The sequence below is a fragment of the Canis aureus genome, chromosome X, assembly GCF_053574225.1.
Source record: "Canis aureus isolate CA01 chromosome X, VMU_Caureus_v.1.0, whole genome shotgun sequence".
Classification (NCBI taxonomy): Eukaryota; Metazoa; Chordata; class Mammalia; order Carnivora; family Canidae; genus Canis; species Canis aureus.
The window spans coordinates 22,057,675-22,085,028 of NC_135649.1; the positions used below are offsets into that span (position 1 = coordinate 22,057,675).

Sequence of the window (27,354 nt, forward strand, 5' to 3'; positions counted from 1 at the left end):
TAAAGCCATATAAGGACACAGTGGCTGAATATCAACCCTGTGGCTATAGGATCTTCTTATTCACTCCCATCTTCCATCACAGTACTGAATTAAAATTGGACTTTCTTCTCTTAGGAGGGCTAGACATTTAGGTAGCATTGTCCTATATTTGATTTGTATTTATTAATAATATGTTCTATAGTAAGAATCATAAGAGAGCTTACACATAAATAGATAGCCAAACATCTTAAAAAGTAGATTCCCTATATCACGTATACCTTATACCAAAATTAGTAACAGATGGATTTAAGATTCAAATGTAAAAAAAAAAAAAAAAGAAAGAAACATAGCAAAAGAAATTCTGGAAAATGTAGGAGTTGGTTATATAATTTGGGATGAAGGTCTCCAAAGATAGAAATCATAAAAGATACTTTTAATAAATTTATCTTCATACAAATTAAATATTTTTCTTTAAAGAATCACAAAATTAAAAAAGACTCTACCAACTAAGGGAAAATATCTATATGTGACAATCTACCTATCTGCTGCCTTTTATCATGGTTACTTAGGGGTTTATTAGGAACCAAACAGCAGTCTACAGACAGATGTCTGGGTAAAGGGTTTTGCTCATACTTAGTATAGTCAGGACCTCACTATGAGACAGGCCACTACGTGGGTCCCCAGTGAACTCATAATACAAACCTGTTGAACAGTGTGACACTATACCACCCTTCAATTTCATAACAAATCAAGGAGAGAATTACCAGAAGGGAGATTAAAACATCACACAAAAGACTAGTGTTTTCAGGTAAGCCATTCCAAGTAGTCTTAGGAGTCAGTAAGGTACCATGGACAGAGCATGGGACCTAAAGTTAGAGCACCTGAATTCTAGTCCCAACTGTGTTCCTCTTGACTCAGGAAGGACTTCTGTCTCATTGAGCTCAGGTTCCACCCTTGTAGGAAGTACATTATACAACCATTTAACATGAATGTTGGGATGGCTAAATGAATTCATTTGTTCACTTAATAACTATTGCATGCCAAGCACTGTGCTAAACATTGGAGATATCGTAACAAACTGTCCCTACTCTGTGTGTGTGTATGTGTGTGTGTGTGAGAGAGACAGAGATCCAATTGATTATAATGCAAATCAGAATTTCTTGGTTCCAGTACTTGCATATTGAAGTCAGCAGTTCTATAGCCACTTGAGTGGTCCTAGAATCTTCATTCCATGAACAGAAACTCTTAAGGAAAGAAAGCCACCAGATTAGACTTTTTTAATTTATTTTTTTAGACTTTTTAAAAAAATATTTTATTTATTCATTCATGAGAGACACAGAGAGAGAGAGAGGCAGAGACATAGGCAGAGGGAGAAGCAGGCTCTATGCAGGAAGCCCGATGCGGGACTCAATCCCAGGACTCTGGGATGATGCCCTGAGCCAAAGGCAGACGCTCAACTGCTGAGCCACCCAGGCATCCCAAATTAGACTTTTAAAAAGACATTTGTAGCTGTTATATCTGTATTTACTGTATTTCTGCCATACGTTAGATCCCTAAATATCTAAACCTCCATATATATTGAATAAATACTTTGTAATCAGTAGATAGTTAGCATTTTCAGAACAGTGAACTAATTACTACAAATGCATACAATAAACTTAACAGCTAAAAAAAGAATTTCTTAATAATTGAGCTATTCAAATTACTTAAGTGCTTAGCCAACATGTTTTATAGCTGACTAATCTTTGACTTATAGAATTATCTCCATCTCAGTATCTACAGTATTGTTTACGGTGTTAATTCAGTGTTATCCTGAAATGAATGTAACCGTAAGTTTGAATATTTGCTTGATAAATTGCTGAATTTGAGGAGTTATTGGGGGAGGGGGTGTGTATGGGAGATTCAGATTAAATGCACTTACTAGTGTTATATAATTGCATTTTGCTTCTGTATCTCTTTTGAGTTAAAAGCTGTATTGGCTACTGCACAGAATCTTATTCATTTAGAGACTAGAAACTCCCTGACAGATCATCTTATAGCTGTTTTCTTTCCTGTTCCACATGCCAGGATGCTGCTTTGTCAAATAAAGCTATCTACAATAGACTTAATGGAGCTTACCAAATAGCTTTTCTCCCAGAAGGTTTCAATTCATTTTCATTCAAGGACTTTTGTGCATTCTTCTTCCCCTCGATCGTATCTAATTTTGTTATCTTGCTTCTGTAGTAGTCAACTGCAGAAATCCTGCTCAATGTGAGCCAGTAAGTGGGTCCTCAGGTTTTATCTAAATCAGCTAAATCTTTTAGTTTCACTTGGTTCCAATTAAAAGCGTAAGCACTAGATCTCAGAGTTGTTTTTTCTCTCTCCATGCTACCAAACTTGAATTCCAGGAGCCTAGAGCATGTGTCTGGTTAAATTTTACTCCCAGAGAAAGTAAGAGTCAAATCTAGCTGAGCAGTCTTGGTTAACCTTTCCTTGGAGTGCCACAAAATTTTTATTCTTCAAGGGACTCTGTATTACCCAGCCCATATTTGTGATGCAGTACTGGAAACCTTCTTGCTTGCCATAGAAGAAAGGACTGCTGTGCTCAAAGCAATGTGTTGAAGAGGGGGAATCACATCAAAGCAAACCATGATAGTGCAAAACTATTTCATTCTATTGCTAGCCATGATAAAAAGTACATGTGCCCAGTAAACCTAAGAACAGCTGTTCCTTTTCAGCATCTATTGTCTGCCTTCTCCACTTAAACTAATGGTTCTCAGATTTGGTGTATATAAGCATCATTGGGCTACCTTTAAAAAATCAGATTTATGGGTCGCAAGGTTTGATTAAGTAGGTCCATAATGAAGTTCAGGTGTTTGCATTTTATCAGACATCCTAAACGATTTAAATGCTGGTGGTTCAGGGAACACATTTGGAAAATACTGACTGAGATCATTCTCCTTTATTGTTCTAGCCAAAGTTTTCAGTACTCTTGGTTTTCAATCTCATTCCTTCCCTCCCCCCCACCTCTCATTATTCCCTGTGTTATTAAACAGTTTGATCAGTTAATTAACGAGGACTGCATCCTATAAGCTGATGGCAATAGAGGTGAAATGTATGTAAATTTACATAAAATATAAGAAATACCACTTGGCACTAAGTGGTAAGAATTTACTGCATTAGAATGCAGCAAGGCCAAGAGATATTAGTGTGGCCAGAGTAGTTGCAGTCAGTGAAAATTGATCAGGACCTTCAAAGATGAATAGGTTTGGATGAGAAAAAGGAGAGTAAGAAAGTATCTTGATGTGGAGAGGAAAAGGAATAGGGCTCAGAGAAGGAAACAAGGATGATGGGAATGGGGGATAAAAGATTGAGTGGACACGGTGGGTCCAGATTATGGGGAATCATGAATGCCATGGTTATATTTAGCATAATAGACAATATGGCCCTACAAACATGTCTCAATCACGGTGCTAGTATGATAAAAGCAACATGAATTATATTTTTGGGGAATAATTTTGAATAAAGATCTACCAGAGACTTTTATAGGAATTTAAATATGAAATGATGAACCCCAGGACTAGAGTGAAGGTAACAGGAACTAAGACAAAATGGTAAAAGGATGTAACAGAAAACATGAGATTAAAGATGCTAGGAGTCATTTCAGAAGAATAACTAAAGTCTTTGGTGCCAGATTAGATACAGATGATGAAGAAAAAAGCAAGGATTTGAGATGAGGCTAGGTTTTCTAGTCTGGGTGATTGGAGGGTCAGTGGTCATATTAGTTCGCTAGGGTTACTGCAACAAAGTATCACAAACTGAGTGGCTTAAACAACAGAAATTTGTTGCCCCACGGTTCTGGAGGCCAGAAGTCTGAGATTAAGTGTCATCAGGGTAGGTTCCTCTTGAAGACTGTAAGGGAGAATCTGTTCCATGCCTGTATCCTAGCTCCTGATGGTTTGTTGACAATCTTTGAGACTTCTTGGCTTATAGTTACATCACCCCAATCAATGTCTTCATGTTTACATGGCATTCTCTCTATTTGCATGTCTCTGCATCCAAATTTCTCCTTTCTATAAGTATATCAGTCATATGGTATGACTAATGACCACCCTACTGACCTCCTTTTAACTTGATTACCTCTGTAAAGACCCTATTTCCAAATAAGGTCACATTCTAAGGGCTTCAACATAAAGGTTTTTTTTGGCAGGTGGTTACAAATTAAACCCATACTAGTAGCACTGACTAAAATGGACTGGTGCCTGGGACTGATTTGTGGAATATGAGATCAGTTTCAGACAGTAGGTAGTTAGGAAATAAATATAAAGGGTTTATATTGAAACCATGGTGAAGAAAGTAGGAGAATATGAATGAATAAATGACTGTCAAAGACAAGTGAGAGAGAGAAAAGCAAAAGGCTAAATACAGAGCTTTGGTAGCTGCCCACATCAAGGGAGAAGGAAAGAAAGAGGAGTTTGCAGAGCAGTTAGGAAAAGAGCAGTCTAAGGGCACCTGGGTGGCTCAGTCAGTTAAGCATCCAACTCTTGATTTTGGCTCAAGTCATAATCTCAGGGTCCTGGGATTGAGTCCCATGTCAGGCTCTGTGCTCAGCAGGGAGTCTGCTTGAGAATTCTCTGCCTACCCCCTAGCCCCTACTTAGATAGATGATAGGTAGGTAGGTAGGTAGGTAGATAATTTTTTTAAGAAAAAAAAAATCCTAAGAGGCTAGAAGAAAACTGGAAAAGCATCAGATTATTGAGCCCACAAGAATTTATAGAAGTAGGAATAATCAAGATTATCAGATATTACAAAGAGGAAAGGAATCAAAGACAACATTGAGCAAGAACTATTTTGGTAGGGTGATAGAGGTAGGGGCTAGAACATATGACTTTAAGGAGAGAAAGTGGACAAAGACAAGTCAAAAAGTTGGATACTGACCAAAAGCAAATGCAAGCATTATAAATGGCAACTAGAATTGGTAACAAATTTAAAGTTAAGTTGTTGTTTATTGTTCAATAGAAGGGAAGGGCCATGGAGAGAGTGAGGTTGAAGATGCTTGAGAGTGAAATAGTACTTATGGGTAATTATGGAAGTGGAATCCTAGAAAAGAATAGGAAGTGATCCAAACTCAGATGGAGTTTTCTTTAGAGAGGGGAGAACCCTCTTCCTCTGAGACAAGAGAGGTGAAGCTAAAGGGATATATGGATCCCATGCTGCTCCATATAGCAAGAGATTGGTCAACTGTTGATTAGGGAAATGCTCTGGAAATGAGACCATGAGGAAACAGGAACAGACCTGGAATAAATACCCTAGGTAGGATGGAAGGAAGAATTCAGTGAGAAATAAGAGACCCGTGAGCAAGGAACAACATGAGTCTGTATTGACCAGGACTGCCCAGCTCAGCAACTTCTTATAAGAGTCCTCTTCAGCCCAGGATAAGGTGCAAAGTTGAGTTGAGTGACCATGAGCTAGGAATTGGCATGGTAAGACTAGCCAAAGGTTTTCAGGAGGGTAAAAGTATATAAGGTACTAAGGAATTTGCAGTGGAATCTGTTTAGCCAGAAAATAGTTAATGCTCTGGGTGAAGTTGGCCATTCCAAGAGATTAAAGGTCCCAGCAAACAAAGAGATGTTTGTCTCAGGGTGATGAGGGGCAGTGAAATCACTGACAAATTAAGACATTGTGTTTGAGAGGCAAATTTAGAGATCTCAGAGGAGAAACAGTGAAGTCTCTGTTGCATCAATACTGGTAGAAGCCTCATTAGAGTAATAACCTGCAGAGGTAAGGCTAAGGAAAGGCTTTGGGAGGTGAGGGAATTCACCTAAAATTTTGCCTGAATTGGCCTACAACCACTCAGATCATCTCCCTCTCTTTCTTTAAACTTTGTTCTTTTGGCTTTTTTCTTTGTGAATCATTCCAGCTCAAACTTTTTTTAGGAACCTTGAGAGGAATGTTGCACATTTTCCCTTCTATAATTTGGTAACATTTGTTACACATCTTCCTTCAAAAATTTGGTGACATTGTAATGCAGCTTTGTGATAGTGGCCAACGGCCAACCCCCTAAATTTGATCCCATTAAAATTTTTGTTTTCTTTGTATTACCAAAGAAACTTAGGTGTTAATTATTTAATAACACAAAATCCTTTTAGATCTTTTGTCATAGTAAAACATATCTGGAATTCTGCTCAGAGTGTCTCCCCTAAAAAGAAGAGTTCATAGCTGCCTTCATATTTTCATATTGCCATGATGAATTGGCACCTTTCAGATCTGAGGAGCCATCCTCATAAAGAGAAATGGTTTTCCCACATAGGAAATAGGCTAAAAGGAGCAAATGAGAACTAATGATGGCAAGGTATGAATAAATTCAGTATACTCTTTAGTATCAGAACTGATGGATTCACCCACTCAAACATATTATTAAAAGGTAATATTGAACTTTTCAATGTTCTGGCAATGTACAAAGAACTCCAACTTCAGAAATGGACCCAATTAATATTAAGTCTGTGAAAGTAAAGACTTGGCACCCTCATTAAAATGACAAAAACCCTCATTTCAGGGAGTGGGAAATAGATTTCCTAAGTTAGATGCCCTGGTGGCATTAGAGAAGATCACATTCTCTTTTGCTTAGTGACAGGTCCAAACTGGGGAGATTATTATCTGTTCACACTTGGTTTCAGGAATCTATCTCTGCTCATCAGCATGCCCTTTCCCCCCAGGAGAGAAGCAGTCCCTCCTCCTCATTTGCTCAGAGGAAAAATATTTTCGCATTTAAACTGGAGACTATGCCTCCAACCATTCTTCTAGATTACTGCCCTTTTCCACGTTTCTCCACATGACTCATAAAGCATGAGTATAATCACTAGCCTGCAGCACAAGAAGAAACAAAAGGAGGAAGATGAAATATCACTATTTAGTATTGAGCTGCATGGCTTGCCAGAGGACAAACATGCAAACCAAAGCAGGAATGAATAACTGTCTCTCTATAGCAGTCACTTAATTTACAAAGGAACCTCTGTGTTACTCAGCAGAACTCCAGCTCAAAATGCTATCCTTGGTACTGACCCAACAAGCAAATCAAATATTTCTTCCCGTTTGGCATATAGCACATGTCCCTTCTGCCATACACTTTCCTATATACAGTCATCTTCACTTTTAGCATCTTCTTTTGGTGTTATGATTGTGAGAAACGCTACCTGTCCAACAAGTATTCTGGCTGCTGGGAGAGATGGCAAGGATAGATAGTATTTACAGTTCTGGGATTCCAACTCTCTGTGTAACAGCTTTCTCTCCAAAGACACAAAAGCTGTATGATTACAGAAAAAATTAAAATCTGTAATAAAACCAAACAGACAATGAATGTATTATGCCAAAATTTTTTGTAATTTCTTTTAAAAACTAAAATATAAGGTTCAAACTGCCACATCAGGATAATTGCATAGCCATCCACAGAAAACAAGAGAACATGTAACAGGAAGGATTGCCACTCACTAATTTGGATAGAAAATCTGATTACATCAGCCTACATTGGTACCTGATTGTTTCAGGAAAACCCTCCGATCGAAAGCACAGAATTAAGCCCTGCACCCCACTCCACCCAAAGCAGCTTTCTTTTAGGAATAGGAAGTGTTTTAACCCTCAGAATAGGGTTTTCTTCTATATACTTCATCTTTGTAAAGCACAACTTCTTCCTATTTCTTGTAGAGAATGAATCTTGTCTTTGAAATCCCTTTAGAGAACTCTTCTTCCACCACTTACAGCTAATAATCTTGAAGATTTTATTTCCATTACTTTCTTTTACTTTCTTATACCCAAAGTCCCTCCCCATAAGTAGCTGAAAAAAATCATACCTTTGAAAAGTTGCCTTTTTTATAATAATAAATTTATTTTTTATTGGTGTTCAATTTTCCAACATACAGAATAACACCCAGTGCTCATCCCGTCAAGTGCCCACCTCAGTGCCCACCACCCAGTCACCCCCACCCCCCCGCCCTCCTCCCCTTCCACCACCCCTAGTTCGTTTCCCAGAGTTAGGAGTCTTCCACGTTCTGTCTCCCTTTCTGATATTTCCCACACATTTCTTCTCCTTTCCCCTTTATTCCCTTTCATTATTATTTATATTCCCCAAATGAATGAGACCATATAATGTTTGTCCTTCTCCGATTGACTTACTTCACTCAGCATTATACCCTCCAGTTCCATCCATGTCGAAGCAAATGGTGGGTATTTGTCGTTTTTAATGGCTGAATAATATTCCATTGTATACATTAACCACATCTTCTTTATCCATTCATCTTTCAATGGACACCGAAGCTCCTTCCACAGTTTGGCTCTTGTGGACATTGCTGCCATAAACATCGGGGTGCAGGTGTCCCGGCGTTTCATTGCCTCTGTATCTTGGGGGTGCCTTTTAACATTCTTAGACATTTAATATACAGGTTTGTAATTTTGATCCATTTTGTTAATGTCTTTTTGGGGCTTTATTCTTTGTTAGGAATCAAAAAAGGAATAAACTATAAATGTTTCCATTAATTTGGACTGTAAACCATAAAGATTAGTGGAATTTCATTTTTTACAATTATCATAAACCTGGTACAAAGAAGGTATTCAGTGTTTGTTGAATGAACATCCTCTTATTAAATATTTTATAATAGCTTTTGTGTTTGTTGACCTTGAAAAATGTGCCATAACCATAAATAAAGCTAATTTTCCTCCTGTGTCTTAGGATTTTTTAAATTAATAAATTAATTTTTTAGAGCAGTCTTAGATTTACTACAACATTGAACAAGAAGTAAAAAGTTTCCAAATACCTCTGTCTCACAAACACGCGCACACACACACATATCTCCTCACCACCACTAAAGGAAGATGGAGCAGAGCTGTATTTGGAATCAGAGGGCAACTGTATCCAAGATATGAGCTTTTGGGGTGGATAAAGTTGACGTGCAAATAAATTGATAGCAACTTCTCAAAGGTGTGAAGCTTAATAAGGTCCTAAGGAAAAATGTATATATGCTTTTCACAGCTTTCTAGAATTTTTTGACATTTGATTTTCTTGAGACTTGTAAACCTGGATATGTTGAAGAGTATTTGTTAATTTTACTTTTTGGAAGGTATTTTAAACCAGTAGAGCTAACAGTGACACCTTGCATTTCATTTCAGCAATGCTCACAGGTTTCTTTTGTATATAATTCTTAGAATGCTCATTTCTTTTAAATGATTTAATTTGTACAGCAGAGGAATGTTACTGTATTAGTATATAACTATTACCTAATATTGAGTTTTTGCAAAAAAAAAATGAATGCTCATATGTAATTGAAATACTTCCGATCACATGAAAATGCTGATTTAACATTTAAGTATCACAGCATTAAAAGAAAAAATGGAATAAAAAAAATCCATCTTTCAGTGGACACCGAGGCTCCTTCCACAGTTTGGCTATTGTGGACATTCCTACTATAAACATCGGGGTGCAGGTGTCCCGGCGTTTCATTGCATCTGTATCTTTGGGGTAAATCCCCAACAGTGCAATTGCTGGGTCATAGGGCAGGTCTATTTTTAACTGTTTGAGGAACCTCCACACAGTTTTCCAGAGTGGCTGCACCAGTTCACATTCCCACCAACAGTGTAAGAGGGTTCCCTTTTCTCCACATCCTGTCCAACATTTGTGGTTTCCTGCCTTGTTAATTTTCCCCATTCTCACTGGTGTGAGGTGGTATCTAATTGTGGTTTTGATTTGTATTTCCCTGATGGCAAGTGATGCAGAGCATTTTCTCATGTGCATGTTGGCCATGTCTATGTCTTCCTCTGTGAGATTTCTGTTCATGACTTTTGCCCATTTCATGATTGGATTGTTTGTTTCTTTGGTGTTGAGTTTAATAAGTTCTTTATAGATCTTGGCCCACAGCAAATATCATTCTCAATGGAGAAGCACTGGGAACCTTTCCCCTAAGATCAGGAACAAGACAGGGATGTCCACTCTCACCACTGCTATTCAACATGGTACTGGAAGTCCTAGCCTCAGCAATCAGACAACAAAAAGACATTAAAGGCATTCAAATTGGCAAAGAAGAAGTCAAACTCTCCCTCTTCGCCGATGACATGATACTCTGCATAGAAAACCCACAAGCCTCCACCCCAAGATTGCTAGAACTCATACAGCAATTTGGTAGCGTGGCAGGATACAAAATCAATGCCCAGAAATCAGTGGCATTTCTATACACTAACAATGAGACTGAAGAAAGAGAAATTAAGGAGTCAATCCCATTTACAACTGCACCCAAAAGCATAAGATACCTAGGAATAAACCTAACCAGAGAGGTAAAGGATCTATACCCTCAAAACTATAGAACACTTCTGAAAGAAATTGAGGAAGACACAAAGAGATGGAAAAATATTCCATGCTCATGGATTGGCAGAATTAATATTGTGAAAATGTCAATGTTACCCAGGGCAATTTACACATTTAATGCAATCCCTATCAAAATACCATGGACTTTCTTCAGAGAGTTAGAACAAATTATTTTAAGATTTGTGTGGAAGCAGAAAAGACCCTGAATAGCCAGGAGAATTTTAAAAAAGAAAACCATATCTAGGGGCATCACAATGCCAGATTTCAGGTTGTACTACAAAGCTGTGGTCATCAAGACAGTGTGGTACTGGCACAAAAACAGACACATAGATCAATGGAACAGAATAGAGAACCCAGAAGTAGACCCTGAACTTTATGGTTTTTTCTTTAATCTTTTTACTGACTCTGTTGTTTTGCCTTTTCCAAAATGTCATATAGTTGGAATCATACAGTTAGGTAGCCTTTTCAATTGGCTTTTTTTCAGTTAGTGATATGCATTTACATTTCCTCAAGGTCTTTCCATGGCTTGATCACTCATTTCTTTTTAGCACTGAATAATACTCCATTTCTGCATGTACTACAGTTTGTTTATCCATTAATCTACTAAAGAACTTCGCAGTATTTTCCAAGTTGGGGCAATTATATAATTGCCAGAAGACGGGATCCCCGGGTGGCGCAGTGGTTTGGCGCCTGCCTTTGGCCCGGGGCGTGATCCTGGAGACCCTGGATCGACTCCCACGTCGGGCTCCCGGTGCATGGAGCCTGCTTCTCCCTCTGCCTGTGTCTCTGCCTCTCTCTCTCTCTCTCTGTGTGTGACTATCATAAATAAATAAAAATTTATAAAAAAAATAATAATAATTGCCAGAAGAAATCTACTATAAAATCCATGTGTATATTGTTGTGGGGACATAAGTTTTCAGTTCACTTGTGTAAATATGAAGTAGATGATTGCGGGATTGTATGTTAAGAAATTGCCAGTGGCACCAGAGTGGCTCAGTGGCTGAGTGTCTGCCTTTGGCTTAAGTCATAATCCTGGGATCCTGGGATCGAATCCTGCATCAGGCTCCCTGCAGGGGGCCTGCTTCTCCCTCTGCCTATGTCTCTGCCTCTCTGTGTGTGTTTCTCATAAATCTATCTATCCATCTATGTATCTATCTTAAAAAAGAAAAAGAAATTGCCAAAGTATCTTCCAAAGTACCAGTAGCATTTTGCATTCATTTTGCATTCCCACCAGCAATGAAGGAGTGTTTGTTTGCTCCACATCCTTACCAGCACTTGGTGCTGTCATTGTTTTGGATTTTGGCCATTCTAATAGGTATGTAGTGGCATCTCATTATTCTTTTAATTTGTAATTCCCTAATGACATGTGACATATAATGATGCTTACTTGCCATATATATCTTTAGTGAGGTATCTTTTCAGGTCTAATTTTTTGGCATTTATCCTGTTTGATGTTCTCTGAATTTCCTGGGTCTGTGGTTTGGTGTCTGATAATAATATGAGGAAAAGTTCAGCCATTATTGCTTCACCCATTGCTTCCATTCCTTTCTCTCTTTCTTTCCCTTCTAATATTCTTATGACATGTATCTTTTGCAGTTGTCCCATAGTTCTTGGATATTCTGCTTGTAGTTTTTTTCCATGTTTTTTTTCTCTTTTAAGGTTAGACAATTTCTGTTGTCATACCTTCAAGCTCAGTGATTCTTCCCCCAACCATGATCAGTCTTTTAATAAGCCCACCAAGGCATTTTTCATTTGTGTTATATTTTTTTAATCTCTAGCATTTTCATCTCTCAGAATTTCCATCTCTCTGTTTACATTATCCATCTGTTATTTCATGGTATCTACTTTTCCCATTAAAGCCCTTAACATACTAATTATAGTTGTTTTATATTCCTGTTTTGATAATTCCAATATTCATGCTATGTCTGACTCTTATTCTGATCCCGATTCAGTCTCTTCAAACTGTGGGTTTTTTTTTTTTTACCTTTTAGTATTCCTTGTAACTTTTTGTTGAAATCTGGACATGATGTACTGGGTGAAAAGAACTCCAGTAAATAGGACTTTAGTGATGTGGTAGTTAAGTGTAGGGAAGCATTCTATAGTCCTGTGATTAGGCCTCAGTCTTTTAGTAACATATACCTCTGGACTGTGCACTTCACAAGTGTTTCTCAGTTTTTTCTTCCCTTCTTACTTGGGGTAGGGTGGCCTGAGGAGGCTATATTTGGACATTTTCCTTCTCCAGGTTAGTTAGGCTCTGGTAATATCCTAGCAGGTTAGGCTCTGGTAAAATGATTTCTTCTGAAGGTAGGCCTTGTTAAGAAGAAAAAAAATGTTCTGGTGTATTTCAAAACAGTTTCTTTTCCCCTCCCCATGATGGAAGTGCAATATTCATTGTAAGGCCTTAGTCGTGCTTTTAGAGATAAAACTCACAAAAGTATAGAGACCTCACTATGATTGGGTCCATCTGAACTCTTTAACAGACTTGTCTACACTGAGCCTCCAGCAATCAGCCAATCACAATTGAGGTTTTCTTATTTCTACCACTTCCCATGGAGCTTCCTGCTCATAGGTTTCTGGTCTGGTAAACTGTGATTCTCCGGATTCCCCTGCCTCTCCAGTTTCAGGGTCAGCAGTTTGCCCCATGACCTCACTGCCCATGACCTCACTGCTCACTTCAATATGAATTGAAGACAAGTTGTTGATTATTCAGTTTATTCAGCTTTTTAGTTGTTGGATGGAGTGGTAACTTCTAAATTCCTTACACACTAGACCAGAAACCAGAAGTCTCATGTCTTGATTTTGACATTTACCTTTCCTCTGTAGGACAGTAAAGATTACATTTTACAAACAACTGCCGGCAAAATTACTGTGTAGACAGTCATCAGTTCAAGACAATTAGTCCTATACTTTTTCATTACAGAGCTCTTATCATTTGCTCCCTTCCAAGTAAAAGTAACCAATATTAGCTGGAAATTTGGGGTGGTAAATATGAAACATGATGATGACTTCAGTATGCTGGAAGCATGTGTTCATATACAAAAATGGTTCTGTGTGCTTTAGTGTCCATCTCTTGCTGCCATGGCCTCCTCAAACATAATAGAACTCCAATAAAAATATACAAAAAACGAGACTTATTGTACATATCAATTAAAAACTACCAAGTTTTCAGGACACCTGGATGACTCAGTGGTTGAGCATCTGCCTTTCTCAGGTCATGATCCCAGGGTCCTAGGATCGAGTCCCACATCAAGTTCCCCACAGGGAACCTGCCTCTCCCTCTGTGTATGTCTCAGCCTCTCTGTCTCTGTATCTCTCATGAATAAATAAAATCTTTAATAAAAACTACCAAGTTTTAATGGTACTAAGGTGAACCACAAAGGGTATGGATAGATGGGCATTCGACATTATATTGATTGTTTAGCCTTAGTATCACAGGCAGAAGCTCTGAAGGAAGAAAACGACAGCCTCCGTTGGCAGCTCGATGCCTATCGGAATGAGGTAGAATTACTGAAGCAAGAACAAGGCAAAGCCCACAGAGAAGATGACCCAAACAAGGAACAGCAGCTGAAACTCCTACAGCAAGCCCTGCAAGGAATGCAACAGGTAAAGGCCCTTTGGTTTTCTGAGCTTTTAGGAAGGCTAGCATCAGCTGCTTACCTGGAAACGGGTCCCCTACCAGAAAAGAGAATAGCAAACCTCTTATTCTTCTTGATATTCTGTTCTCTGGCATAGCTGAGGAAGGGATTATGAGTTATGAAATATTCTGACCACTACAGAGGTAGCAGTGGATCACCAATTTTCAAAGGATGAACATTCGGTGAAAAATACTTGATAGTAAAAAAAAAAAAAAATACTTGATAGTAAAACTACACCAAACATAATCTAATCTTTTCTTTCTGCTTCAGGAGGTAATTTGGGATCTGGACCAGGCCTTGGGGACTTTATGAAGAAGCTCACTAACTTAGATTTGAAAAAAGTAGTATCTACTTGATCCAGTATCTACTATGATCCGGAGGCTGGACCATATAGCCTCTTAGAAGAAATGGCAGGAATCCTACCCTTGCTTTTTCAGTATCAGTGCTTTGGTCACATAATACCAATCTTCTTTTTATTTTCCTTTGTTTTTACAGCCATTTATGTGAATGAGTTTACCTGCACATTATCCCAAGTATAAAAAGTAAATAGGTGTATCCAACTGTAACTGCATTCAAATACAACAGTGTGTAATAGATGCTCAATGTCTAGATGTTTTATGTAACCATCACCACAGTGGGCCTACAATTTAGAAGATATCACCATCTGTTCTCATTATAATAAAGAAGTAGTATTTTTGAGTAAGGGTACTATCCCCCTCTGCCTTGCCAGACGACTAGCCAGTTTCCTTACAATTTAAATTGAGCAGTAATTTTTTGAGCAATATTTTTTTAATTCTATGCCTTGGAATTATCTAGGGCCAAGCTTATTGCCAGCTAGAAATCACAAATAATGAAAAAGGAGTCTCTTCTGGCACTAAGAGCCCCATGTTCCTATTACTTCTGCTACCACTGTCTTCCTGTGTGACAAGCAATATCACATTAATATTTCACCTTTCCTATTAGCAAAATGTGTGAAGTAATGCTTACCTTCCTTTTACTGTCACTATGGAATTTAATTAGAACATGCAAATTATATCTGAGATCTTTCCACAAAAAAAAAAAAATACATCTCTTCAGCTAGACTTCAAAGAATTTTGACAACGTGCATTGTACCGTACTTCTTTTAGCTCTTCCAGTGGTCTTTTGCAAGCCTCTGAGAACCTAAACTTTGAAAACATTTTTCATTGTTTTTCCTTCTTACCTTGATTTTGAAACCATTCCACATAAGAATGGTTCTGCTACTGAAATATAATTTAAAGATGATGAACTTTTTTTTCCCATTTCATCACTTCAGAGACCTCTGAGAAAATTAGGTCTCTACATCCTAACAAATTAATTTTGCTCGTTTTGATTACTTTTTCTTGGAAAATAGTCTTGTAAAAAAGATAAAGTTTCTTCCATCTTATCCAAAAAGAAGTATAGTCTAATATAGTGATTAAGAGCATGGACTCTTAATGGTGGTATTGACCCAACCTGGGTTTAAATCCCAACTTTGCCACTTACTATCTGAATAGCCTTAGGTAAACCACTAAACCTCTGTAAGCCTCTGGATTATGTTTCACAGGGTTGTTTGAGGTTTATATGAGATCACACATATGAAACCCTATCCACAATGCATGACACATGTTAGATGCTAAATAAATAATATTTTTGTAATCATTAATGATGATGAATTCAGTTCCTTGCCTACTGATATGGAAACAAACATTTGTCAAGTGTTTTCCTCACAGAAATTGAACTTGGCTTGGAAAATGACTATTTGAAAGAATGCTTTACAACATCAAGTTCAATGCGGCAATCAAGATGTTGTCCACTTGGGATTAACACTACACCCTATCTTTTCCTCTCACTGGAATAGAAAAGTTATGTAATTAGATCAGTTAGTTTCTCAGATGCTCTCTAAAATATAAACAAATCCAAAGGAAGTTCCTAAGAGCTAAAATAACTTTAAGTGAAAGGTAACTTGATTTTCCCTTTGATATCTCTGAATGGAGAAATGATTGTGTGGGCTGGGAGAAAGGCAGCCCAACTGAGGCAGGCCAACCTACTATCTAACTTCAACCAGGGTATTTAAATGAAATATGGCTCCTGAAGACATGATTGTCTTTGGTATTTCTTGTAGCATCTACTCAAAGTCCAAGAGGAATACAAAAGAAAAGAAGCTGAACTTGAAAAAGTCAAAGATGACAAGTTGCAAGTGGAAAAAATGTTGGAAAATCTTAAAGAAAAGGTACATCAGTCCTCTGTGAACCCTTGCCCTTGCCTTTCCCCTACTCTTCTCAGTGACAGTACAAATGCCCTGGAAGTTCCTGCAGTAGGAATCAGCATGGAATGCTTGGCTGCATGGGAATTAAAAGCCCCCTCTCTGAGGTAATTCTTGAATCAAGGTCTCTGCCTTTAGATGTGAATCCTTGCCATATCTAAGGATTCTGAAGAGTACACTTTTCAATGAATAAGAAGTTAATCCCTCCCTAAAATTCCTCAGTCTTTCCCTCTTGGAGAATCCCAGAGTGTACATCTCATTCAGCTTCATCTTGCCAAGCAAATAGTGACATAGAAAACTCGGGTGACGCAGAGTACGTTTAATGAAACATTTCATTAAAGGAAGAAACACAAGTACAACTAGAACATTGGCATTTCTTTGTAGATACTCCATCTAGTGTAATAATGAGCAGTTGCAGGTAAAATAGCCAAAACCCAAAGGGGAGAAAACGTGTTGAAAGTAAATAAAGGGCACTTGACGGGATGAGCACTGGGTGTTATTCTGTATCTTGGCAAATTGAACACCAATAAAAAATAAATTTATTATTAAAAAAAGAAAGTAAATAAAAAGAATATTCTAACACTTGATAATTGCAGCATGAAAGGGCAAGATGGGACTCTCTAGCAATAAGAGCTGCCAGTAAGAACCTCTTGGGGAGTCTCCTAACATCTGGGTAGGTTAATGTGTCACAAGCATGAACCAGGTGCCCAGTCTACTTAAGGTGTGCAAAGTCTACTGATGGTGTCTCCCAACTGTACCTCCCTAATCGTTGGTACGCCTGAACATTCAACTAAAGTGAAGTTCTCAAAAGGAAGACCCATTGACTATAACTGCCTGATTTTCATTCTCAGAAGGAAGAGATTAGGAGCTCAGACCAAGAGCCAGAAATCAACAATGATACCGTTCCACAAGAGCTCTTGCTCTTTATCTCTGGCACTCAGCTCAGGAAGATGCAATGCATACAGGCCCCGGGTATGTTTGCCAGCACAGTGACTTCCCCCAGAGTGCCATTAAGAACTGGCAGCCTTGGTGTAGTTGAAACAAATGATTGAATGTGTTTTCTTCTGGAGGCCATTTGCAATATGCTTTTAATTCTTCCACTTCATAAAACCAGCTCACTTTCCAGTTTTGTGGGTGCTATTAAAGAAACGAGCACAATCCCAGAGATATTCATTTATCAAGCATTTAATTGAAAAGTGCCAAAGCTGCTCTGTATAACAGGAATTTCCCTATATTTTCAGAGCTGCTAAAATGTCTCAGAACTGCTATGTAGCTGTTTCACTTCTTGCATAAAATGGAGTGCATAAGCAGAAGACTATTGATAGACATGAAGTTATGCTTAGAATCATTCTTTAGGATTGATATCACAAATTAAAGGCATTTTTAGTGTAAGAGCATTTTTGGCACTTTAGTATAAGCTGCTTTCTGCTTTGTAAAGTATTTCATTTAAAGAAGCAAGAGGTCAAATGGCACGAAAGAAACTTACTGTATTGTGCCTAAGTCTGTTTTTCATCCTAAACCTGAATATACCACAAAGTGGCAGCTTAAGAGGATAAGCAAAGAGATCTAACTAATAATAAGGAAAATGTGATTCAGAATGGTTTTTTTTTTCCCTGTTACTGTAAGCAAAGCTTCTTTCAGAGAAAGTCATGACAGTTCATTATAAACTGAGCTTCTCTGGGAAGCTGATTTGTGACCAAATATTTCAACCTGACACAATTAGGTTAAGAAGCAAAGTACCATTACATTAGACTGCAAAAATAATTCCAGGTTGAAAAGAAGGCAGTAAGTTTTGGTGAAGAGGGATCTCTTTTGTTTTTGTTTGGGTTTCTTGACAGTAAACTGTAGTGTGAGTTATTGTCAGTGTTTTGCAATATAACAGTGTGAGTTCTGTCTAACTGCAGAAAGAGCTAGCTCTTTGAATCTGCCAATAAAATTCAAGGTGATACCTTCTTATTTTTTAAATGCCAGCTATAATAAAATTGAAGTCAGGTTTCAATAAGGCTACATTTCTATTCAAGATGGCTAAAACTTCTCAGGATGCCTTTACATCTTAAATCAACCCCAATCTGTTAAACTCTCACATGTAAGAAATAGCTTACTGGATCATTTAATGTTTTAAGGGGATTAGAAGGAGATGTACAACCCATGGCTTAGAAGTGAGCCAGTATTTTAAATCAAACTTGGCATGATGGTTACTGCCTAGATTGGATTCTAAAAGCCAAAGATTGAGGAGGTCATCAAGAAAGGCTTCCCTTCTGACTACAGCCAGGAAGCCTGTAAATCCACAGAACATGTCTTGCAGCATAGACCATTCATTTCATTCAGGGCAACATCCTGGAAGCTTTGAAAGCATCTTTAAAGAAAACAGAAGGACACCTGTCCATGCTGAGGTCTTGGGGCAGGGATGAAGTGACAAAGCATTTGAATCAGCCATGACCTGCACCCCCACACACACCCCAGGAGCATTTCCCCAGCATTTTCTTTTCTATTAGCAGTAAGACTGGAAGCCATGATTCCTTTTATGCCTTCTTCCCAAGGTTCTTCCTTCACATTTATAATACAGAAAAGATGTTCTCAGTACCCAGAGAAAGAAAGATCCACGAAAGGTCTGGAGGTATTTTCAGTTTGATTGTTGGTCATGAATTTCACCTGAGTACCTCTTATGAAACAGACCTGCTATGCTCAGAAAGAGAAAACTTTCAACAACAAAGAAGACCACTGAGTAATGATAATGAGATTTTGGTCATGGTCATTTCTTGATGTGAAGTCAGGAATATCCTAACTGATAATGTCCATATCAGAGAGAAGAAAGGGCTGATAGCCAACAAATGGAAACTCTAATTTTTAGTTCAAAAGCCAACAGTTGATTACCTGGGAGTAGATTAGCTACATTGTAGATTCCCCACTCAGAGATGGGCCCTGCCTTTAGCAGATTGTGGACCTAAAATTGAAAAGAACAGCCCTTTTGACAGCAGATGACCTGGCATGAAATCTAGGCTCTAGGGATCCCTGGGTGGCGCAGCGGTTTGGCACCTGCCTTTGGCCCAGGGCGCGATCCTGGAGACCCGGGATCGAATCCCACGTCGGGCTCCCGGTGCATGGAGCCTGCTTCTCCCTCTGTCTGTGTCTCTGCCTCTCTCTCTCTCTCTCTCTCTCTCTCTCTGACTATCATAAATAAATAAAAATTTAAAAAAAGAAATCTAGGCTCTACTACTTCCTAGAAATGTGATTTTAGGCAAGTTATCTAATATACCTGAGCCTCAGTTTCCTCATTTGTACAATGGAGATAACACATGCCTAACAATGCCTACCATCTAGTAGGCAGTAAATATTGGGTCTGGTTCCCCAGATTACCTGTATAGAGCCAAGAATGATGAAGCAGGAAAATAAAACCTGGCAAAGATGAGTATCTCAATTTTTCTGTCTTTGGGAGCCATATAAAGAAGTTTTAGATGATCTGTGATGCTTTTGCATAAATTAATGCTATTTTCTCTCTGATTCAATCATCAAAATTATACAGTATTGCTTTGGGGGTACTACATTAAGAAGTTCCCTATTGCATAATTGAATCCAAGTCTTTTACCCAGTAAGATGAACTGATCCAGGAAGCATATTATTCCCACAGGAAACCTGTGCTTCTAGACTATGTACATCGAGCCAGGATAGTGACTACCCTCTTGAGAAGACCCTGAACAGCAGCCCTATCAAATCTGAACGTGAAGCACTACTTGTCGGTAAGGAACACATGCATACAACGTATTGACTATGGTGGAGGAGGGAAAGGGTTTTACCTAAGATGAATATACCCGCCAACCATTTATGAAGCATGACAATGCATGGACCCAGAGTCCTGAAGATGACAGGATAAGAATAAGTATAGACTTCATAGAAATGGTAACAGTAGCTCCCAGTCCTCCTCAAGCTCCTGACATTACTGCCACATCAAATGTGTGGGTGTAAGCACAAGGAGGGGTCTTCTGGAGAAACACATTGTACATTTTTAAAATATGGGAGGCTAGCTGAGCCCTCTTACTCCCACTCAAGTTTGCAGTGCAGATACTGTTTGGCAGAGAGCTTTCCCAGATGAGACTCTGGAGGAAATATGTGCCTCTCTGAAATTTTTTTCCAGGTTACTCAGATGATTCAGTAGGCTGTCTGTGGAGTGTTGGACACTAGTGGGCTCTGATGAGATAAATGCTAGAGTTGCTCTCGTTATATAAAACTTCACCCACAGAGGCAAGATAGAATAAATGGTTGAGGAGTCAGACAGACCCGATTTCCCATTTGACCCTACCATTTCCTTCCTGAACTTCAGTTCCTCCAACTGCAAAATGGGCAGAATATTACCTGTCTCAAAGGGCAGCTGAGAGTATTAAATATGATAATTCATCTGAATCCCTTAGCACAGTGTGCAGCCCATAGGAAGCCCTCAGTAAAACGAGAACCATTTCGCACTTACAGTATTCAGCACAAATGCTTGTTGACTTGATATTCCATTTGGAGAACAATGGCAGATTGAAGTCCTAAAAATATTCAGTCATTTCCAAGGGGCTGATACTGGGCCTCCACAGGCAATCCCAGTTGCCTTCTAGGAAGCTGAATCCCACACAGCCGCACACCGATCCCAGAAGTTCTCCACACTGATTGGCTTCTGCATATTTTGAAGATTTTTTTTTTAATATTTTTAATTTTTATTTATTTATGATAGAGAGAGAGAGAGAGAGAGAGAGGCAGAGACACAGGCAGAGGGAGAAGCAGGCTCCATGCACCGGGAGCCCGATGTGGGATTCGATCCCGGGTCTCCAGGATCGCGCCCTGGGCCAAAGGCAGGCGCCAAACCGCTGCGCCACCCAGGGATCCCATATTTTGAAGATTTATCTCCTTTCTTTGGTAATGGATATTGTAGTCAGATTTAACACTTTGATATGTTAATAAAGATACACAAGGGGATCTGCCATTGAGTCTCAAGAAAAGTGACAATTTATTTCTGTTTTACAACTCAAAGTTCTTTAACAAATTGGCATGGCAACAGGGAGACCTGTCGGAGAAGAGCTAGGGGAAGGAAGGAAGCCTCTGTAAATGGATAGTTCTAGAAACAAAGAATCTTAAACTAAGTGTTTCTTGTTTTGTTTTTTAAAGAATGTAATCTTGGGCTGACAGAAAGGAAAATCTATTTTTTAAATTGGTTCTTTGGGTATGAACCCACGGAAACTGCTTAGTGTTTTGAAACCTATGGAGTTATTTCTTAGCATTTGACAGACAACCTGTCTTGGCCATAAGCACCTAGAATTCCTTTGGACATGAACTGTCTTTTTTAGAATTTAAGTTTCTCAGCTTGAGTCAGTGTATAGCAATTCAATTTACCTCATCATTTAAGAATCACATAGTATTATAAGTTATAGCATCCGTTTGGGACAGATTTTGAACTCTACCATCAGTTCCTCCTGGATCCCAAGCCTACTTCCTTGCCCTCTGATATTTGGAGAAGTTTCACAAAGAACTGACTTGAACTTCAAGCTGCAACTCAAATTTGTGATATTCCTTATCAGTCACTTGAAGGAATACACAGGTTGTAGTCTATAAACCAAATCAAATTTAGCTTTTATTTCCTGGCAGTTCTCGGCAAACTCAATTCTGGGTATATTTAATGCACTTAAGATCATATGAAAGAAGAGGAATTCAAAAAATTTAAAGAAAGAAACAGTAGGCCTTTGAACAATTTATATTCTACCTGTTTCCATAGAAAGTAGTTTTAGAACAATTAATCTGATGTCCAGAACAATCAAGGCAGTATGTAGAGCTGCCAATCACCCCATAGTTACACTGAGTAAAAATTGTGCACATCCCCAGAGACTGTAAACTTCTATTTTTAAAAAATGCGTTACTTGAAGAGATTTAGAGCTCTAAGCACAAACAAAATGCTAGTGACCACTTGAGTGAATGAAATGTTTGGCTTTTCTCTACAGAGCTACTCACAGAATAAAACAAATATAATCAGCAGATTCTCTTGTGAGAGGCATGAAGTGAATTAGGCAAAGAACCTGATTTGTACTTTTACCACAACAGCAAGACATTATTAATGCATAAGAGGCTCAAGTCCAATTTAAAGACTGCAGAAGACTTCCAAAAAAGCCAGCACAATCTAAATTCATTATAAAATTATAAATTCATTGTGAAATGTAGAACTCAAATGGTCTTTAGCCATCATGAATGATGGAAGTGACTCCTCTAATCCCAGCTTTTCTACATGTGATATAGTGTAGTAAGAGGCAATATATGCAGTGGGTTGTTGTACAGATTAAATGAGCAAAAATATATGTAAACTTAGAATAGTGTCCAGTATGTAGTATGTGGTACTTGTGAGTTAGCTCTCATTTCAAAGAATATAATGCTCCAGTGTAACCTCCATGGTATTGTTACTATAGGGATTATTTCCACATTTCTTCATGTCCACCCATTTGGAGCAAGCATTGAATACATCTGTTCCTACTTGCACCGTCTAGATAATAAGGTATGTGGGGTCCTGAAACGGGCATGCAAGGGGACATAGGGTAATTTCTTCAAGCATAAGTAAGTCATTAGTAATCTCCCTAACAAAATTTCCCTCACCTATTCTCACTGTGATGCAGTACAGAGCTTCTGTCTTGCAAGTAGGGTGACTGTCTGCTTCTGTTTGCCTGGGACTGAGGGGTTTCCTAGAACTCCAATGCCAGAACCAAGAAGTCGTGGGCAAACCTGAATGAGTTGGCCAATCTCCTTCCAAGATACATCTTAGAAGAATTTTCCTCCTTTCTTTTAATTTATGTTTAAACTGAAAATGACCTATTATCTCTCACTGGTCAAACTTTTGCGATGGTCCTTTAGCCATTAGCAAATGTTAATGTTCAGAACCGGAAGTCTTATTCCAGCCATCACTGTCACCATTGCCATTACCTGTGTTGAAATGATCAAGGCAGGGGCAAAAACAAAACAGAGGAAACAGTAAGTCTGTGACACAGACTCAAGTACTGCTCCCAGCTGATCTCATGGGACACTTCCTTCCCGGGATGCTGTTATATGGGGGACCTCACAAAGCATCGGGAGCAAGGGTAAGTATTCCCTCAAAAGTCAAGGATGCCTCATAGAATCAGAAGGGGACCCTTGACACCTCAGAATAAATAAACTCAGGTTAGATTTTTTTTTTCAGAAGCTGCATTCAGTCAAACATGTTCGTGGATCGTATTCACTATTTCACAGGACCCTGGGGCTCTTGGGATGTGCCACTGGAATGCAGATTCCTGACAGTTGGAGGTCCAAAATGTTAAGCCATTTAAGCATATGTCATCTTAACAGAGGCACTTGCCTACATGGGCATCCAGCTGTGGTGATGCACCTTCCTCGTGGCATTTGTTTTAGTTCAAGCTGGTACACACCCCTCATTTAGGTCTGGGAAGTTGGGAAGTGGTACCATTCTGCAACTAAAGAGCCCATTTGGTAGCAAAGGGAGGGATCAAATGTGAGCACCAGGACCAAGTGGTAGGTTGAAGTGGTGTGAAATTGAACTATGTGTCAATAAAAATGGTCTGGTCCTTTTTTAAAAAATTGTAAAAATAATGCATACATTTTATGTTTAAAATGTAAGCAACGTAGAAAGGCAGTGAAGGGAAAGTGAAAGTGACCCAGCCCCACCCTTCCAGGATCACCACTGTTACCAGGTTGGCATATCTTCTTTCAGACCATTTCCCATATGTGTGCTGCACCTATATTGTACATATACATCTATAAACATTATATATTTATGGTCTTTGGAATGGAGATTCAGCTCTATATGATACTCTGCAAAGTGCATATTTCACTTAACTGGCTAAAGTCCACTACTAGCACTGGAAGAAAGCATGACCTCACTCCTACTCTCAGCCCATTTTCTCCTGAGCTGCTTCCTGCCAGAGTAGTAACAGGGCCTCCCAAAGAGAGCTTGCAGTGATGCCAATATAATTAGGAAGTCCCTCCCTCCAGTTTCAGGAATATTCAATGTGGCGGCAACTCAGGGTTTCTCTTAGGAACCCTGTTGCTCTTCAGTGCCCAGGTTCACAGAAAAGTTGCTACTCATGTCAAGATGACCACCTGAAACAAGTCCTAATAGGGTCCACAGATTTTTGTTTTATATTGGTGTGTGTGTATGTGTGAAGTAGGGAGAAGAAGACAATGCACAGAAGTAGGAATACAGAGCATTCCTTATTTCTGTCATTTTTCCTTTATAAAGCAATGTGTGTGTGAAGAATTCTGCCCTGCCTTCCTCCCTCCCAAAAGGCTTTTCAGCTTCAGTAGGCCTGCACACAGCATCACCAGCACTGATCAGCTGTAATTCAGCTGGCTACAAACCCAAGCCTCTCCACGCAACTGACACCAGCTCTTCTCATTAGAAAGCTTGGTGGCAATCAATCCCCAAAACATCATGCTAAGTAAAAGAAACTAGTCACAAAAGGCTATATATATTATTATATATTATGATTGCACATATATAAAACTTCCAGGAAATTCAAAACCACAGTGTGAAGATCCAAGTCAGGGATTGGGAGTGACAGTTGACTGCAAAGGAGCATGAAGGAGCTTTCTGTGGGTGATGGAATGTTCTAAAACTAAATTGTGGTGAGAGTTGCCCAATTGTACAAGTGTGCCAAACTTCATTAAGCTCTAAACATAAACTAGGTGAATTTGTTGTATGTAAATTATTACCTAAATACAGCAGTTTTGAAATCCAGACAAGGGAAGCCCAGGGGATTCTGTCTGGAGTTAGAACTGCTTTTGAGTGGAGCTCTCTGTCTGGCCCACAGATCTGCACCAGCGATGTGGAGTGTCTCATGGGCAGACTGCAGCACACCTTCAGGCAGGAAATGACCGGGGTCGGAGCCAGTCTGGAGAAGAGGTGGAAATTCTGTGGATTTGAGGGCTTGAAACTGACCTGAATTTTGTGGCCTCATAGCCTGAGCTCCTGCAGATAAATGTGTGGTGAACATGCTGAGAAAGTGATTTGTATTCTCAATGGTTTTCAAGTGCTTTAAATTTGTCAGGCCATTCCTGGACTATCTTTTGAGTTAAAATAAGGATCCTAGAACAGCACCTTGAGCTACAGGCCCTAAAAAGAAATGGACTCAGACCCTCAAGCGCTGTAATTTGCTCCTGTTCTGTCAGTGGCTTATGTCTTTTATTAGTGGTATTTGAAAAAGGCCTGAGGCTAAAGAGTATTTGGGGTGTTTTCAGTGTCTGTACTACTGTCGTAGAGTTTGGTATTTTTTTAAACACTGTTAATTGAAATGTTTTGATGATTTGTATGTGATTTGTGTTTCAAAACTTCGCTTCACATTAATGTTGCTACTGGTGAAAGGAATGAGAGGAGCACTAGGTACTCCATAACTGACATGGTGTTTCCAATCCCCAGTAAGACAGTGAGTAACACAGCATCTTCTAGAAGGTGCCTGACCAGGCTCACTTTTTAAAAGACAAAGCATGTTTTGTGGCTTTTTGCAAAATTACTGTGAACCAAAAGTTGACAAATGTTCCAAAGTTATTTTCTCTAATTTATCAGATAAAAAAAAATCTAGATGTATTCACAGAAAGCAAGTGTCCAGTACGACTGGCCTGTGTATGTGCTATCAGAATCACCTTGTAAATAGTCTGCTTTTAAAGGAGGGCATGTTTAGTTTTCTATTAATTAAAACACATGTGTGCACATGTGCACATATACACACACATTAGCAGAAGGGATTCATTTTAATATGCCTTCCCTCTGGCCTTCTTACAAAGTCTGTTGGTCCCTTTTCTTCTGTCAGCGTGTTGAATTGCAAACTGTGTATGGCTGTAAATACTTTGTTTACTTCAAGCTGAATGTTTGCAAACAGTTGATATGAGTATTAGTAGAAAACTCCTGGTAATTAATGAGCCCGGGTGTGCGAGGCTTCCTGCAAATAGCTCCACCTGGAGTGCTGACGACCTGGGACACCTCCAGTCCTGTGGCACCCACCAGCAGATAGCAATGGCAGAGTGTACATGGACAGTCAGGAAGTCCTGCTTGATGGAAACGAAAGGGAAAGGATGAGGATGTGGGGCTAATATCACGAGGCACAGATGATCTTTTCTTCTGTGGTGTTGCTGGTGCTTATAATAATACAAGCATGCCCTCCCATGAGTCTTGATTCAAAATAAAAGAATGTACTAAGTAAGCAAAGCCAATGAAGAGTATTTCAGAAAAATACTTTGTAAATGAGATGTCAGTAGTGTTCAAAGTTGTATTTTTAAAAGATAAATATTCCTTTTTTATACCTCAGTTTGGTGTTCTGTTTTGAATTACTTGCTCTCTAATCCTTTAGTGAATCATCTTCATTTCTTCTTTGGAGTACCAGGATGTTGAAAGAAGATGCTAAACCTTCACCTTGACAACTAGAAATAGGTCCCCACACCAGCTTAGTCATGCTGAAACCTGGCTTCCCCCTGAAGCACCCAGCTGTGGCACAAGCAGGGAGCTAGGGTTATTTTTACTCTAGCCTCCTCACTGAAGCATCGCTGTTATCAATGTTACAGAAGGCTTTGATGTGTCAATCTCAGAGGTCCTGGAATGCCTTATTTTAAAAATATCTTTGAAATCAGGGAAATTTGCCACTAATCAATTATTTCTTATTTAAATAAGTTAAATACCATGAAATTTTAAAACAACAAACTTTAAAGTAACAACTGCTACACCCAGGCCCCTTGCTGTCCTTCACTTAATCTACTTGTGTTACAAATGGTCTCTTTCTATTATTACCGCCAATTTAGTCCAGGTGTGCTCCTCCCAGCCAGCTTGATTACGCTGGTTGTGAGGGGTAAGTCTGTATCAAGTTGGCTAGGCTATAGTGACCAGTTGCTTGATCAAACACCAGTCTAGATGTTGCTGTGAAGGTATATTTGACATTTTAATTGACAATTGACATAACATTTAAACTGGTAGACTTGAAATTGAAGCAGATTATCCTCCATAATGTGCTTGGACTTCATCTAATCCATGAAAGACCTGAAGTCCTCTGAGAGAGGAATTGTGCCTCCAGATTGCCTTTGGATTCATGACTGTAGCATTAACACCTGCCAGAATTTCCAGACTGCTGGCCAGCCCTACAAATTTCAAATTTGCCAGC

General features: G+C 39.0%; 1 protein-coding gene across 12 annotated transcripts in view; it reads left to right on the forward strand.

The window, feature by feature from the left end:
- ENOX2 (ecto-NOX disulfide-thiol exchanger 2) overlaps positions 1-26,510 on the forward strand; it is a 288,127-nt gene extending 261,617 nt beyond the window's left edge. For 10 of the 12 annotated variants that reach the window (XM_077888078.1, XM_077888076.1, XM_077888082.1 and 7 more), the window contains 5 exons: positions 13,728-13,909; positions 16,064-16,171; positions 19,833-19,941; positions 22,633-22,718; positions 25,021-26,510. In XM_077888078.1, coding sequence (XP_077744204.1) covers positions 13,728-13,909; positions 16,064-16,171; positions 19,833-19,941; positions 22,633-22,718; positions 25,021-25,152 — 617 coding nt within the window. In that variant the 3' untranslated portion in view covers positions 25,153-26,510. Of the gene's footprint in view, positions 1-13,727; positions 13,910-16,063; positions 16,172-19,832; positions 19,942-22,632; positions 22,719-22,836; positions 23,296-25,020 lie in introns of all 12 variants that reach the window. The other 2 variants (XR_013374604.1, XM_077888075.1) reach the window with 2 other exon arrangements.
- The last annotated feature ends 844 nt before the right edge of the window (positions 26,511-27,354 follow it).